Source organism: Engystomops pustulosus, chromosome 9 (genome assembly GCF_040894005.1).
Source record: "Engystomops pustulosus chromosome 9, aEngPut4.maternal, whole genome shotgun sequence".
Lineage (NCBI taxonomy): Eukaryota > Metazoa > Chordata > Amphibia > Anura > Leptodactylidae > Engystomops > Engystomops pustulosus.
This window is the reverse complement of record NC_092419.1, coordinates 28,330,856-28,347,719: the sequence shown is the minus strand read 5'-3', so window position 1 is coordinate 28,347,719 and position 16,864 is coordinate 28,330,856. Positions and strand designations below refer to the sequence as shown.

General features: G+C 43.2%; 2 protein-coding genes across 3 annotated transcripts; one reads left to right on the top strand and one right to left on the bottom strand.

Annotated features, from left to right (window-relative positions):
- Positions 1-3,549: 3,549 nt before the first annotated feature.
- On the bottom strand, positions 3,550-6,352 carry FANCF (FA complementation group F). 2 transcript variants are annotated; one of them, XM_072123107.1, is made up of 2 exons: positions 6,083-6,352; positions 3,550-4,658 (listed from the first exon to the last, which is right to left on the bottom strand). In XM_072123107.1, exon 2 carries the CDS (start codon positions 4,639-4,641, stop codon positions 3,598-3,600), a length of 1,044 nt encoding a protein of 347 aa, XP_071979208.1. In that variant the 5' UTR covers positions 4,642-4,658; positions 6,083-6,352; the 3' UTR covers positions 3,550-3,597. The 2 variants fall into 2 exon arrangements, with proteins under 2 accessions (XP_071979208.1, XP_071979207.1); XM_072123106.1 differs by having other exon boundaries at positions 6,178-6,347.
- A 30-nt stretch (positions 6,353-6,382) lies between these two features.
- On the top strand, positions 6,383-13,941 carry LOC140076539 (THAP domain-containing protein 5-like). Its single transcript, XM_072123104.1, has 4 exons — positions 6,383-6,561; positions 8,646-8,838; positions 10,013-10,987; positions 11,982-13,941. Exons 1-4 carry the CDS (start codon positions 6,497-6,499, stop codon positions 12,120-12,122), a joined length of 1,374 nt encoding a protein of 457 aa, XP_071979205.1. The 5' UTR covers positions 6,383-6,496; the 3' UTR covers positions 12,123-13,941.
- The last annotated feature ends 2,923 nt before the right edge of the window (positions 13,942-16,864 follow it).

Genomic DNA, 16,864 nt, shown 5'->3' with positions numbered 1-16,864 from the left:
TTCTCACGTCCCTGCACTTTTTTGATAACTTTAATTTGATATTTATTCAAATTTACTTATGCGGCTACCGGGGCGTGGAGTAGCCGCATATGAGATTACACGAGGCGGCTACTCCAGGCCCCGGTAGCCACTTTACCCCTCCTACTCACCCATCTTCGGCGCGCAGCTCCGCGTAGCTGCGCGCCCTCGTCCGGCGATCCTGCCGTCTGCGCATGCGCAGAAGAGCAGGCCCGCGCCTGCGCGGTCACAACTCCGAAACAGGCGCGGGCCTGCTCTTCTGCGCATGCGCAGACGGCAGGATCGCCGGACGAGGGCGCGCAGCTACGCGGAGCTGCGCGCCGAAGATGGGTGAGTAGGAGGGGTAAAGTGGCTACCGGGGCGTGGAGTAGCCACCTCGTGTAATCTCATATGCGGCTACTCCACGCCCCGGTAGCCGCATAAGTAAATTTGAATAAATATCAAATTAAAGTTATCAAAAAAGTGCAGGGACGTGAGGATTAGCCCTTAAAAGGGCTATCCTCACGTCCCATTGATCCACCTACCACCCAATCTACCTTTATAGGTAGATTTGTGGTGGTAGGTTCCCTTTAAAGTAAAGTGATTAATAAGAGGCAGAAAATATACTTATCACAGATGGTTGTAGCTTGTGATAATTCTGGCAAAACAGTGCGCCAGAATTTAGGCGCAACTACTACACTTAGGCGCACAAAAGTGATAAATGTGGCCCATAGTGTCTTTAAGTTACCAACTTCACCCATGTAAAGTGTAATGGCAGGCTTATATTGGAATGAATATTTAAAGGTATCCAAAAAAAATCATGATTTGTCTATTAAAATCTACAGCCTATCCTTTAGGTACTGTTCACCATCTATCAGCATATGTAGTAACTATATGTAACATATGTAAAAAAAAAAAGGTTTTAAAGATTATGCAAAGGAGCCTGAGGGGCTCCATTGACATCTATTAAGCCTATAGCCCCTCCGGCTCATTTATACTATTTAAAACCTTTATATCCTGCCAGAGGGGGGCACACACCAGTATGCAAGTGTGCTTGGTTTACAAACCTTAATCCTGGTGGTAGATTTGCTTCAAGCTAAAATGTTACGATTTTATATGGTATATTTAAAGCCTGTCCACCTAGAGAGCGCAGATCCTCCTGGTACCAAACACTATAATCTTCTTGGTTTTTATATTCCAAGCAATTCTCCAGTACACAATTTGCAGTAACTGAATATAAAGAAGCGACATCAACCTGTCATTTCAATAATTGGAGCAAGTGACAGAAAAATAAGGATCTTCCACAGATCTTGGGCTTTTAAATGCCCGGCTCCTGCCCTGTACTTGGTACCAACATCAATGAGAGCAGTCATCCCATTCATGTATATGAAAGCTTTCATGTATATCTCTGCAACCAAACAGCAGAAGAATCTTTTTATTCTGACATTTGATGTCGAGAGCTAGGTTTATGGATCTGGTGCTCATATGTCATTACTTCTGCTGCCCCGTCTTTTATGCTTTATCCTACAAACATTATGTGTTTCAGAAACATATTGGTTAATGGGTTGTTGATGTGTGAACATGAACATCTGACATTCAGAGAAAAGCCAGATCATAAAAGTGTTATATTGTAAGTAGTAACAAGAATTTTGTAACCTGACCTTCAAAGGACATCTACCACCAGGATGAAGGGTTGTAAACCAAGTACACTGAGATACTGGTGTGCTCCCCCTCTGGCTGAATCTACTCTTCTTTTAACTTCTTATGCCCTTGCTTTAGAAAAAAACAAAACGCTTTAGAATTATGCAAATTAACCCAAGGGGCTCCGGGCTTCATAGCTGTTAATAGAGCCCAGAGCCCCATTTCAGAGCCCGGCAAAGATGACCTCTTTAGATGATGGGATCCTCTACAAACGTGCCTCTCTTACGATCCAATTCCTGACAAATTGAGCGGAACACAACATGTAAGTTCAGCCCTACTTGATCTGGGCCCATAAACCTGGACCAAAATCAGTGTAGTAAAACTGCATTAAAAAAAAATTTAAGTTTGGGTGCCATTTTTATCAGGTGAAACACAATAACGTGACCTATATCACCTAAAACTGCACCTGCAACTGAAAAACTGAAGATTTACGATCCATTCTGGGTTTTGCCTTCACTGTAAGCAATTCTTTATGAAGCCGTTTTCAATGCAATCCATGGTACTGGTTTATTTATCAAATAATTAAATGAGATAAAAGCTGAAAATCGTAATAATAATTATGGCTCTCAATATTCTCGAAGGCAAAAATGAACAAAAGATACTTTGGGTTTTCAGGAGTTTGCTCTGAAATATTAGACGGGTGGGAAGGATACCCTTCTCCTGCTCTCGGTTTGCACCAGTACTTCCAGTCTTGTAACTTCCCCTGGTTTGTGGAGGCCACCGATTTGCTAAATCGGGAACCTGCAGCACTTTTTGTTCATGCGAAGATCAGATGTACTAAAGGAACCGGGGCAGGGCAAACTTTTTATTTTTTCTCCCACCACAGCTCAAACCCTTGGAATAAGTATTCAGACCCTTTTTAGGTTCAATTAAACGGATTTTACTTGATTAGGAAAGGCACGCACCGTTCTATACAAGTCCTCACAGAATATGTCAGAAAGAGCTCATGACTGTGGCATGGCACAGATCTGGCCAAGATTACAAAATAATTTCTGCATCACTCAAGGTTCCTAAGAGCACAGTGGCCTCCATAATCCTTATATGGTATAGGTTTGGGATGACCACAACTCTCCCTCGCCCTGGTGTCCAGCCAAAATAAGCAATCGATGGAGAAGAGCCTTGGTGAGAGAGGTCAAGAAGAACCCCAAGATCACTGTTTAAAATGATGCATGTTTCTCAACTAGACTACAGCAACCTTCATGTCTTTTCTGTCGCAATAAAAAATAAAGTTGATTTACTTTTCTGTGAGTCCGGTTTTGTGATTTAACTGGTTGAGGACATAGGACGAAATTAGTGGGCCGTTGTCGCAATTGGACGATCCATTTCGTCCTCTAGATCGTGCTGGTACTGTCAATATGCCAGCGCGATCCGCAGCAGGAGACCGGCTGTTACATACAGGGACCTGATGACCGGTGCCCTTTAAGCTGCGCCGCGCTCTGAGGAGTAATGACAACTAAGAATATTAACCCAACAGAAAGGGTTACAGAATATATCTGACACTTTCTGAATCCACTGGATCCACTGTGTTTGCATAAACTGCGACTGGTCTATCAGTACACTGAGCGTACGCAGGTAACTTATGACAACGGGGGTCCATTGAACAATGGGGTCTCCATCTGCGCTATAGAGATGAACAGAACAGCAGGGCACATGCATGACTGGCTGATATGTTCATCTGGGGTACAAATGGACTCCCCTTCTATGATCTGCAGGGGTCCACCAGAGATCCCCACTAATCAGCAAATTCACCCCTATACTGTGCATAGGGGCTGACTTGTTGTGAATAGACAACACCCATAAGGCAAAATAATAAAATATAGAAATACGAATATCGCCCTATACCAAAATACATTCTAGTTATGACTTTCCTTTTAATAGTGACATAAATAAAATAAAACGTCACGTTTGATGTATCTCAATCAATACGTCAGTCCATATACTGATACCAGGCACATCATAGTCCCCGTCCTGCCGTTGTAATGTCCTAAGTTTAGTCAATACGGAGTCTTTCACATCTTCGGGCCCTTTCATGAGATGCTTATAACGATCTAACAATTCATTAAAAGATAATACAAAATGGTTGCTAACCCATTTTCCACAAGTCACTTCTTGTTCCATACTCTTCCCTATCTTCACTAAATGATCCCAGTAGACATTCCTAAACTTGGAAGACATAAAGCTCAATTTTGCCAGGACTGGACATTGCACATTCATAAAAAGCCCAACGGAGCGGTCGTTATTTGACAGAACCCAATCCAGAAAAAGATCAGGTAACAATTTCTTCTGTTCGGTGTCCAAAACCTCCTTAGATAGGAGTATGGTTACGATAAGGTGGTAGACATGTGGTTTTGGTATCCGGTCAAGGATCTCCGAGACAACAAACGCCTTCTGGTCATCTTCGGACACCTTTAACCTTCCTTCTAAACTGCTTTGCAACAGCTCAGCTTGGGTAATGAGTACAGGGTTGTCCAATGGCTCGAGTAATTCTTTGGAAGCCAAGAGAGGAAGAGAAGAGAGAAGTTCTGAGGCCGCTTTCTGTGATATAACGTGAGAAAAGCATATGGAATCACCAGCCCTGTGATCTGAATTTTGGATCCTCTCGCTTATGTATTTTAATAGAGGATCGGGAAGAGCGTTGTTCTGGAGAAGAGACACGGCCAGGATACTCCTACCTTTATCAAGGTGATCAAACCCAATGTGATGATAATTTTTCATGCACCGTGCAAGCTCCTGGTTCTTTGCTCCAAGATGAGCTTTAATTGTGTTTCTAAGAGGCTTGTTTGCCATAAAGCGATGGTGGACATGTTGAAAATAGGTGCCCCACTCAAAGGCTCTTTGTACATGTAGCATATCCCAATCTTGGACATGATCGCTTCGAGATAAAGCAAGGACCTCAACAAACTGGTCTAAATTATCCAGCAGCGATCTCATCTTCCCAGCCATGGTGCCACCATATCAACCTAGATCATAGAAAGAGGAGATGAGCTAAGAAAACAATTCAAACACTTCAGTTTTATATAACCCCTTCATGGTCTTATTAGATGTTAACGAGAGAGTGCCACTTATAGCACTCATCCCCTATGCTAGAAGCATCGGATTACTGGGATTCTGACGACACGGAAACACCACATTTACAAGCAGAGCCCCAAGTGTCTCAAAGTACTCCGCATGGAAGAAACGCTATTGAGCGCACTCAATCGGAACTACATTCTCTATGGGATATAGATGTCCTGGAAGACCCATAGAAGTAAATGGAGTGCTGCTTGAACATGCACCAAGTTACACATGTATGGAGCCCTCAGGGGAACATGCAAGACCACAATTATTTTGATTATGTTGGATCCCTCTAGTCTAAACCAATACGTAATCACTTATTCCCTACATATTTTTACATAATTAGAAGAGTTGATACGTTGTTTGGGGGGGGGGGGGCACAGCTCACATACTCACACCTAAGGGAAATTAAACATCCTAAGGGTGCTGCCACACAGTGCGTTTTTGGATCGTTTTTACCATCCTAAAATAGCCAGTCACTATGTGAGAGAATTAGGGGGACTAGACATCCTAATGTGCCCCCCCCCCACAATGTAGGTGCATTAAGGGGGTACCAGACATTCTCAATGGGCCCTACACTATATAGGTGCATTAAAGGGGTGCCATACTTCCTATTATTGACCCCAATATGCTGGCACATTACAGAGGTACCAGATATCCGAATGTGGTGCCACGCTATTTAGAGACACTAAAGGGTACAAGATATCCTAAAGGAGACCCCCCACTATGTAAGGATATTAATGGAATACCTGACACTATTGTGGGCCCCTAATATGTAGGTGCACTAAGAGGGGTACCAGAATATTACCCCCCTCAAAGCAGGCACATTACAGGGTACCAGACAATCTAAAGTAGTACCCCACTATTGAGGCTCACTAAGGGGGTACAAGACATGCTACAGAAGTCCCCCCACTATGTAGGTGCTTTAAAGGAATACCATAAACCCTATTATGGTCTCCCACTATGTAAGTGCACTAAAGGGGGTGCCAGACATCCTAATATTGGTGGCCACTATGCATGCACATTACAGGGGTACTAGACATCCTAATGTCCCCTACCTCACTATGCAGGCACGTTATAGGGGTACTAGATATCCTAATGTCCCCCAACACACTATGCAGGCAAATTACAGGGGTACTAGATATCCTAAAATGGTCCTCTAAAGGGAGTACAAGGCACATTAAAGGAATAGCAGACACCCAATTGTTTCCCCTCACTAATGGAGGTACCACACATCCTTAAGTGCCAAAACATATTAGGTGGGGGGCACCAATGGAGACAGAGACACTGAAAGGACAACAGATTGCATGTGGGTTATTAAGTAACATACCACGTTAGGGTTATGAGTGTGAATAAGGGGAAAGATAGTGACTAATTTATACACATCTCACAGCTGCAGGATATATGGAGACAGCTGTAACTCACCATCCCGGCAAACAAGTGCGCAATACTAAGCGATATAATCACGTATCCGAAACCGCCATCTTTGTCTTGGGTAAACACAACTAAGTGTTGCCGCCTCCCACACTAAATATGTCCGCCAGTAATGTGTGCGTACGTGAGTCGCGTGGAGATGACGTCACCACCCCATTACTCCTGGCTACAAATTGCAGTAACTCCAATAGCGTTTCCCTCATCCAAAATGGCCGCCGAAAGCTTGTCCCAGGCGTCGCGCAAGTCAGGCGTGTCTGGGTGACGTCACGGGGCAGCGGAAAACGTCATTTTATAGAGCAACAGAGAAACGATGCCGAAGAGCTGCGTAGTCCCGGAGTGTAGGCGAGCGGAGACTGGCAGGGAAAGTTATTATAAGTGAGTGCTGGGACTTGTAGTACGTGTGAGAGGGCGGGGACTGCCGGTCACGCGCAGATGAATGACATGCTGCTCTAAGTTGGCTGCTGTAGGAGCGCAGGTGGTAGTCACCCCGGGCCCGGGAGGAGGGCGCTCTGCACTTGTCAATAACTTTATCTGTAGTTCGTTATTTTAAGAACTTTTTTTTTTTTCAAGCACTGACCAAACGCAACTGCCAGTCCTTGATCTAGGGACATGTTCAGATTGTACAGGTTTTAGATTCCGGTTTATAGGACAAAAACAGAAAATGGGTGCAAATTTATCCACAAGAAGCCAACACTTGGTGAAATATTACGGAAATTGTGTTCAGCCAAATCCCACAGCAATATAAAGGGGTTTGGTGATTCGGTAAAATAATGATCATAATAATATTTAGTTAGCCTTCATATTCCGGAGCGCTTTACATCGCATAGGGGACATATACAAATAAAATAAGTCAATACAGACTGCAAACAATCATATGGAACCGTAGGAGGGAGGGCCCTGATCACAAGAGCTTACAGTCTATGAGGATGAGGGGGTGACACAAGAGCTTACAGTCTATGAGGAAGAGGGGTGACACAAGAGCTTACAGTCTATGAGGATGAGGGGGTGACACAAGAGCTTACAGTCTATGAGGATGAAGGGGGTGAAACAAGATAAGAGCTTGTGTAATGGTCCAGCTATTTTTTTTATAAGCGGAACAGTATAAAACAATTTAATAAATAAAAATTCTGCTGCTTGAACCAGCCACTAGCCATCATCTTATTTACAAAGTCCAAGGTGAATGTGACTGCAGAGAAGCCTGGAGCTGGGTATATATTTGGTGTTTGCCGGATAACAGACGGGAGGAGGACATAAGAGAGTTGACATTTTATGCAGTAAGTGAGTGTGATGGGCTGCCTAAAGAGATGGGTTTTAGAGGTTGGGTATTAGGCTACATTCACACTGCCGTATGGAGGACGTATATATATACGTCCTCCATAGACGGCAATGGGCGCATGGCGCCCTACGGAAGCGTTACGGTGCAGCACACGTGCGGCTCCGTACCCGGGAAAAAGATAGGACCTGTCCTATCTTTTCCTGTAATACGGCGCCGTGCGCCATGTATCTCTATGGAGAGGGGCGGGCACTGCACTGGCGGGCCTCTCCCCGTGCACTGCCGTTGCCCACTACGGTACGGTACGGGCGGGCAACAGCAGTGTGAATGTAGCTTTAGTCTGATAGTCCGAGGAAGGTTATTCCAGAGAATTGGTGCAGCTCGGGAGAAGTCCTGGAGACGTTATAGTGAGAAGTTTGGATTTAGCTAGAGAATAATCTAATATCACTGACAGATGGAAGAACACGAGTTGGGTGATAGACTGAGATGAGAAAAGAGAGATAGGGGGTGTAGCATTATGCAGAGCTTTGTGGATGAGGGTTATTATTTTAAACTGTGTTCGAAAGGAGACGAACAACCACAGACTGGAGGCATCTGCGTAGCGTCTGTACTGAAAGACAAGCCTGGCTGCTACATTAAAAATAGATTGTAGAGAGTTTATTGAGTGGAAGACCCATATGTAGGGAGTTAAAGTAGTCTGGATGAGAGTGAATCAGCGCAACAATTCGAATTTCAGAGGTTTTATTTGCGAAAAAATAAAAAAAATACCACATACTTATCCCTGCTTCCTGTGTCTCTCCAGTACTTCTGTTTCTCAATACTGTGCCAAGCAGTTTTGGAGGTTCACGGGACCGACTTTAGCCAAATGACCTGCCCCCGACATGGAATATTAGTTCCTGTGTTGTTCCCTGGTACGAGGAGGCCACCCATTGGCTATAGAGGGTCACATGACCTCACAGAACTTTCACTTGGGTGCAAACCCAAAGTACCAGAGCGCAGTTGGAGCTGGAACCCTGGATTCCTGGAAAAGACTTTAATTTTTTGCCGTTGGGCGACAAACTAATATACAGTCCCTCCCGGTCTTCCTGGGTAAAATGTGTCTGCCTACAATTTGGGTCTTTGCCACCATTGTCTTCCTCTGTTCTCTCCAGGTTTCTGATTCTCTCCATTTTCTCTCCTGCACCAGGTTTCCATTACACGATAAGGTGCGTCTCAAGCAATGGCTGACGAACATGAACATGGAGAACTTCTTCCCTACGAAAAACCAGTATCTGTGCAACAAGCACTTCAAAGCGTCTTGTTTCCAAACCAGATGGGGGGTCCGCTACCTCCGACATGATGCTGTCCCCACCGTCTTCTGCCCAAGCCCAGTGCTGTCAGTAAGTACAATATTCCGATGTCTATTATAGTACGACCAATCTTTGCTGTCAGATTCAGACCGCAGACCCCGGACATGTTGCTGGATTGGCGGCTGAACATCCAATCTGGCAAATTGACGCCCCTGTCAAATGTGTATTTAACCTGAACGCAAACATGGGGTCCGCTCATCTCTAACACAGAATTTCGGTGTAAAGTTGAGTTGGTTTTGCAGAGCAAATTATTCGCAAAAGAAATTCGTCATGATTGTCAGTTCAGTGACTTATAAGGAAGGGAATCCATCACCACAATTTACCTACCTGAACTGACGGCTATGTTACATACGTAGGGCTATGCCCACGCAGGTCATTAATACCTTTGTTTTTATTAGCCATCTGCTCCTTCCATGCCAAAACTGCACTTTAGAAATATGCAAATTAGGCTGAAGTGCTTTGTCAGAGCAGTTCAGTGCTCCGGCTCCACATCACATTCTACCCAGGACTGACATACCTGAAGGTGGAAGGGGGAGAGAAGGAGCTGGGGGGTGGAAATGTAGCAGGGGGGCTTTGTTGTTGCTGTGGAGCCACGGTCCTAAAATGCTCTGCTAACTCCCTGCAGAAATCTGAAAGTAATTAGCATATTTCTAAAATGAACTTTTGTAAAAAAAAAACAAAAACGTAACAAAGCTGTTAGATCAGGTAGGTAAATCCTGGTGACGTATTCCCTTTAAAGGCAAAACCCCTTTAAGACACCCTGAGGAATGGAAAAAGAATACAGACTTGTGCCGCTCCTTTCCCTGCTTCGCTTCAATAGTCCCAGTCTTGGGCCTCGTGCCCACCCAGAGTTTCAGAGGTTCAGGGAACCTACTTCATCCAACGACCGGGGTCTCCTCGAACCAGGAAGGTAAATCCCTTGGAAAACATAAATGGTCCTGTGTTGGAGCGGGAGGCCATGCGGGAGGCCATGCGGGAGGCCATGCGGGAGGCCATGCGGGAGGCCATGCATATGCTGGGTCCTGTAATCTCTGGAACTTCTGTCTGGGTCCTGGCATGAAAACCTGAAGTACTGAGGTGACGCAGGAACCGACTCCGTTTGTGTTGTTTTTTTTCTTCGCACCCCTGGGTGTTTTTCATACATTCACTAATTTGTGAAGCTCTATGGATGATCATGTATTTCTTCCCATCTTCTGTATTTCAGAACAAAGTACAAGCGACTAAGTCCAGAACACTGAACTCGCCACAGAACCTGGGGAATGAAGTCTGCATCTCTACAGTGGCACCACTGATCATCGGCGAGACCCAGGTTCTTCCAGACACTTTAACAATTGCTCTGGATCCAAATACACCCAATAGCGGCCATATATCCATCGGAGGAGCAGACCCCAGTGCAGTCATTGGAGCAGTGAATTTGGTACCATTGGTTCATTTTGTGGAGTCCTTTGATGGGTTGTCTTTGGCTCTGGCACCATCTCAAGGCTTCCAGTCTGTTGCTGTACCGATTGAGGTTTCGGGGCAGAACCAGATACAGCAGATTCCTTTGGTGGAACCTATTGGCTTCTTGTCTGAGGAACACATTGCAACCACATCATTACAGCAAAACTATTATAATGGCCAAGTCTTGCAGTCTGTCGGAGCTGAAATCCCTACTATCATTGAAATCACGGCAGAGCCTAATCCTGGTGATCTGGTCATGGAAAATATCTCGATCGAACCCTTTTTTGAAGCTGGGTTACCCACACCACCCCCGGCTACGATGACCACCGAGGATGTCATGTCCTATTTGGAAACCATGCAGACAGCCACGCTTGTTCCTGTAGTGTCATCTGGTCCTCTACCACCAATGATACCATCTCAAGAGACCATATTGTCTAGCTCCACTGACCGACCCATTGCTTCCACTGTTCCCATCATATCCAGACACAGTGAAGAGGGGGCATCAGCTGGTGGGGCAGAAGAGCTCAGCATCGAGCCATCACAGGTACCCGGAGAAGCTACGGAAACGTTATCTACTGCAGAACTGGTGTCCGTAGTGGTGAACTTGCAGAACAAAGTGACGGCTCTTCAGCAGCGCCATCAGAAACACTGCTCCAAGCTGGAGGTAATGGAAGGAGTCATGGACCAATTGAAGAAGGAAAACTTGATTTCAGAGGAAAATCTTAACTTTTTGGAGCTGGTAAGTGTGCAGACCTTATATAAGGCATATGAGGTGCAGTGCCCACCTTCAGCAGACATGTAGGTATATGCACCAGGAGAGCTCCGTTACAAATTAATGTCTAGGGTAAATGGTAAGTAGAAAAAATGCTTAAAGATTTATTACAAAGTGTGAACTGCCCTGGTGGTTGATTTTTTTTTTACCATAGAAAGCTTCCGGTTTAGTTATAGTTACACAGATATATGGGACTACTATCATGCTAAGAGACCCCACTATAATAAATGACCCCCTGTGTGTGTTGTCTATAACAGCAGGACTGTGAAAAATGCATTCACATTCTAGGATTGTAGCTGGACTTGAAGAACTCACTGGTGTGTGTGAAGCTGCTAGAGCAGGAGGGTGGGGCTGTGCAGTGGTACAGTGCAGAGCTCTCACACCATATTGCTCCTCAAGTCCAGCTACAATCATAGTATGAATGCATTTTTCATAGTTCTTCTTGCATTAACCAACACACACAAAGGTTTACTTAAACAGTTCTCCAGGGACAATATTTAACACTGTCAGCAGATTTACATTGTTCAAAATAAATTGTTCTGGCTTGTATAAGTTGATAGGTCATCCATATTGGGCTGACACCTGGCACCACCACCAGTCTGTCGATTCTGGTATCCTCCATAAGAACCGCTCCATTCTCTGTGTAGTGACAAGGATAAGTAACTGCTGCTCAACCTCTTTCAAGTAAATGGTAATTTAATTGCAGTAACACAACTTGGCCACTACACCGAGGATGGAGCTGTTCTACACTACACCGAGGATGGAGCTGTTCTACACTACACCGAGGATGTAGTTGGTCAGCAAAGGCCACCAATCATTCATTCATAATGCCATTAAAGCACCGTGTCCACAAAGTCTCTGATCATCAAGGGCAAAACAGTGTAATCCAAATCCTCGAAATTAGATTAGTTTTTTTTATTTTTTGTGACTGTCATCTAAAAGTGGGGATTTTTATTTTAAGGCCTGCACAAACTCCACCCCTATACAGACAGAAGGACCCGAGACCATCACAATAGTCTGTGACGATGAGGACCAAGCCCTGCTGTACGCTCTGCCCCTCCAGGGTGAAAACCGGACGATCCTCCACATCACCGAGCAGTGATGGATGTTGGCTGCCATGATTTCCTCTCTGGGTTTTCTTTGATCGGTCTATTCATAGAGGCAGATTTTGTTGCACTTCATTTGTTCCTGAATGTTTCACTAGTTTCGTGATCTGCGGGGGAAGAGCTCATGAACTGACGGTGACGCTAGACAATGCCTTGCATATGCCGGTGACTCCTCATAAGTGTCTGCTGTCTGGCTCCTATATTGATGTAAAATCTAAATATGTTTAATAATACCATAGTAACAGGGACCACAGGCCCTTTAACAGGTTTTTGCAATTGATGCTGTGGTGAAAAGTTCTACAACTTTCTAATATAATAATAAATAAACAAATACTCAACTTTTAAAATAATGCAAATGAGGCAGAAGGGCACTGTTGGGGTGTTACTGGAGCCCATCTATGCTGTAGCCTCACAGGTTGTTACACTGTACAGGAGCACCTCCCACCTCCTACCGTGTGAGATTACTGCAGGCATAGGAAGGGTGAAGTGGGGAGGTTGAGACATTGTAAGAGCCTGTGAAGCTACAGAATGAAAGTGCCCTGTTAACTCCTCCCCCTCCCAATAGCCTTCTGTATAAAGAGTTGATTTTAGAATGAAGGAGGCGATAGATAATAAATATAAGAAGATTACCACAGTCACGGGGCCTGAATCAATAGGTAAGTGTCCCTGGTTTATCATGCTGGGTTTCTATGGTAGTTTTTTTTTTAACCTATCTTCTGATAGGTTTGTATTGATTTTGGAGGATCATATGACTGTTGGAGTACAGCTTGGTTCTCACTTGGCCTACCTAGAAACAACCCTGTCAACCATTTTGATCAAAATGTATGATCTACAAGTTCAAATCTTAACCAGTCATTGGTTAAAAGATAAAATCTGTCTACCCGTTGTCGCCACTAGGGGGAACTAAGGAGTTCTTTTTATTGAACAAAATGAATTGGCTCCCCCTAGTGGCGGCTTAATTTTGCCACTTGATTTTATGAATAAGTGGGATTTGGAGCCAATCCTACAGAAAGATATATTATGAAATTATCCTGCTAGCTTTGGTTTTTTGTTTTTTTTTCGTCTGCCCCCTCCCCCAGACTACGGGCAAAAAGTTAAAACCTAGTTTTGCTGTAGTGCTGCATATGATAAAGGAAATAAAATATTCTGGCCGCTCTCCGAGATATGAAAAAGTAAATATAAATTGAGTTTTTTTTTTTTTTTGCAAAATGCTGATTGAATCTGCTAAAATTTTTGGCTGAGGCCTTTGAAACCACTTTAAATGATGCTCACCAATTATTCTTCATCTAGAGGGCTGGAGAAACAATACTTTGTACTTGGGCTTCCCAGGCAGGAAATTAGAATTCCTTTTGAAATGATTAAACCTGTGGCCGCCTCTTTAAATTGTTTTCAATTGAAGCAAAAAAAATATATAATTTGAGGAGTGAGCACCTTTTTTTTTTTTTTTTTTTGCTCTTTAATTTAATATAATTTTTTTTATTTAGAGATTGAATTTTGATTTATGTGCAATAACTACTTGAGTTTAATTTTGGAAACTTGAATCTTTGTTAAATGATGAAATCATTGTTTTTTTTTTTTTCGGAAAGAAATGGGGTATTTTGTCTGTTGCAGCTTTTGGAGAGTTGGATAGTAGTATGAAATAATAATCTGTATCATAGGTTTCCAGGATTTTATAAGTTAAAATAATGAATGTTGAATTTATTCATAAAGGAATATAGAGGTGTGTATGTAATGCTTTGTGGCTTTAAGCCGCTCATCATAACCTTTTTTTTCGTTGCGCTAATGTGTGTGAAATAAAGAAATAAGCAACTCTGATATAGCACTGTGATATGTGACACTTGTGTACGGTTGACGTATATACGGCTGATATACGTCCCCCATACATCGCTATGGGGTCATGGCCCTGTACGGTAGCGGTACGGTGAAGCACATTTGCGGCACCATACCGCTCCGTAGCCCTTAGAAAGACAGGACATGTCCTATCTTTCTACGTGATATGGCGCCATGCGCTGTATACTCCTATGGAGAGGGGCGGGGTGAGCTGCGCTCATCCCCTGCTCCTCTCCGCAGCGCCGATGTATGCCCGCCGTGCTACGGTATGGCGGGCATACATCGTGTGCATGTAGCCTAACAAAAATCCCACTTGTAAAATAAACACAATAAAGACACCATAAACCATGTTGGATTAAAAATTGGCCGCAATGCTTTATTATTGGGTTACCAAAATAAATAATTAAATCAATAATTTTATTAAATAAATGAACAGAATAATTCAGAATAATTAACAATATTATATAACTTAGTCTCCCCAGCATGAGCTGTGAGAGAAAACCCCCACTAATAAGCACTGCGACGGTCATAAGAAATAATACATTAGGGCGGGCTGGGTGGGGCGTCTTCTTCAAACTGTCCCAGACAACCTGCTGACAGGTTACCGTAATGGGTAAGTTACCGTAGCCAGCTGCCAATCAGCTGACTGCCTCCAATATTTTGCCTGGTTACAATGCTGCCATAGCTCCAGCTGTTCACCAATCACAGCTGACCTTCAACCTCAGCGAATCAGCAGGCAGTAACTGTGGAACAAACATCTGGCAGAAAAGTGCACAAAAGTACCTCATAGAAAAAGCGGGAAACACAGAACATAAAAATTACCTCAGAATAACATTAACCCTTTCAATGCCAACATACAATCCTCCTTGTCAATTAACCCTTGCGAACCATTTTAGGGGATTGTGTTACCATGTTCCCCCTTCAATAAAATTATCAGGGGCCCCTGGTCATTACATACACATAGGTGACATATGGAGTGACCTACCTGCACATTCAAGGTGCACCGAGAAATCATCTAGTCACCCATTAGCCCCTCAATTAGCCCCTAGTCACAGGCCAACCCTAGTGAATATTTCTCCCATCTTGTTATACTATTGCATTGTGTGATGCCATTGAATTTATTAAAGGTGTTTAAATGTTTTTGTAGTGTGCGGGGAAGGATATTAGGTAATTTACCAATATACATCTATTAATAGTTCTGCTCCGCTTTCTTGATATATAAAATGAGGCCTTCTATCTTTTACCTCATCAGCCAGAGATTCCTGACCATAAAATGGCCGCAAAGGGAGGGTAATGTGATCTCTAACTGTCCATGAACAATCGCCAATCAGAGATCACATGTGTGTGTGGGAGGGGGCAGGATATTAGGTAATTTACCAATATATATCTGCTTAAGGGTGCGTTCACATGTTGCTCAATTGTTCAATTGTCTTTCACCTGTTCAATTGACAAAACTCCACCTAAAACCACCTCAAAGCTGATTGCGATGCAGTTTTAACTGCAATGTGTGAACGCACCCTAAAAGTTCTGCCCTGCTTTATTGATATGAACTTTTAATAGATGGGTATTGGTAAATAACCTAATATCCTGCCCAACACACACATTACAAATACATGAGATAAAATGGCCTTCCCAGAAACTTATTACAGAGCTGAATGATCAAGTGAAATATGCTCTTGGTATAGAAAGAGTTAATCATTATCCTTCTTGTCTTTTCTGTCTGAGGTGTAGGATACACTCTTCAATAAAGGAGAAAGGATAACCATTAAAAAGAAGTTGGGGGAAGAGTTGGGGCTTTTACCTTTGTCTGTGGAAAAAAAAATATTGATTTATATCCGTTGAAAGAAGGGGATGAAAAGTTGTATATATATATATGTGTGTATATATATATATATATATATATCTTGCTGTGATGCCAAGGTTAAAATAAAACTAAACCTCTTCCGACAATAATTAAAATGGGATATGGTAATTATAACTTTTAAGAAATGATTTTCATTTTTCTAAATGAGCCCAATGGAAATCTATTCCGTTATTAATTAAAAATTTTCCTAAAAGCCTTCGTTATTGCTAATTGAAAGAAAGTAAAAGCACTCCTCTCCCGTAATCCTCCTTCACGCCGCTTATGGCTGAGAAGCCTTCTGCTTCATCATGGCTTTTGTAACCGCCTCACGTCCTGAGTTACCTATGCTTGACATCTGGAAAATGCATCCTATCATCTCAGTGTCCTACACTCAATGCTTTAGCTTTTTTCCAATATGTAGTAATTACATTTTATTGTGTCAAACAGTGTATGAAGCTTCTTGCGGGATATGACAGACAAAGGCGGATCGGTTAGGAGAGCAGAATTCAATACAAGATTTTTCAGACACTTTCTTGTTCTGCATCAACACAAGGACAGCACCGTCTATGAGTTGCGATTTTACTTTGATGCTTCTGTAAGATCTGTACGAGGTAGCACTAGATGCAATGTCACATCAGTAATGTTTATGCACATAGTCCTATTACAGCACCGCATAAATTCTATATCTCCATAATATGATGATCATATGAGACTGCATAGTATGCATAATATGTAGTCATCTCACTCCACTCTCAGATGCCCTAGGCATCCCGAAAGGCCCGATATCCTGAGTAACTTGCACCATAGAATCCTGTCACGTAGTCAGGTTTTGCGACAAGCTACATAGATGCCCAATTCTTAATACCCGACTACACATAATAATAATAATTCTTTATATAGCGCCTACAGATTACACAGCACTGCACAAAGCATGTTTTGGAGTATGGGAGGAAACCCACGCAAACACGGAGAGAACATACAAACTCTTTGCAGATGTTGACTTTGGTGGGACTTGAACTTAGGACTCCAGTGCTGCAAGGCAGAAGTGCTACCCACTCAGCCACC

Excerpts from the sequence above, each read along its gene's own strand:
- FANCF (XM_072123107.1), bottom strand. The coding sequence starts at position 4,641 with ATGGCTGGGAAGATGAGATCGCTGCTGGATAATTTAGACCAGTTTGTT.
- LOC140076539 (XM_072123104.1), top strand. The coding sequence starts at position 6,497 with ATGCCGAAGAGCTGCGTAGTCCCGGAGTGTAGGCGAGCGGAGACTGGC. Across the intron at positions 8,839-10,012 it reads GCCCAAGCCCAGTGCTGTCA|AACAAAGTACAAGCGACTAA; the intron begins GTAAGTACAATA and ends TCTGTATTTCAG. Across the intron at positions 10,988-11,981 it reads ATCTTAACTTTTTGGAGCTG|GCCTGCACAAACTCCACCCC; the intron begins GTAAGTGTGCAG and ends TTTTATTTTAAG.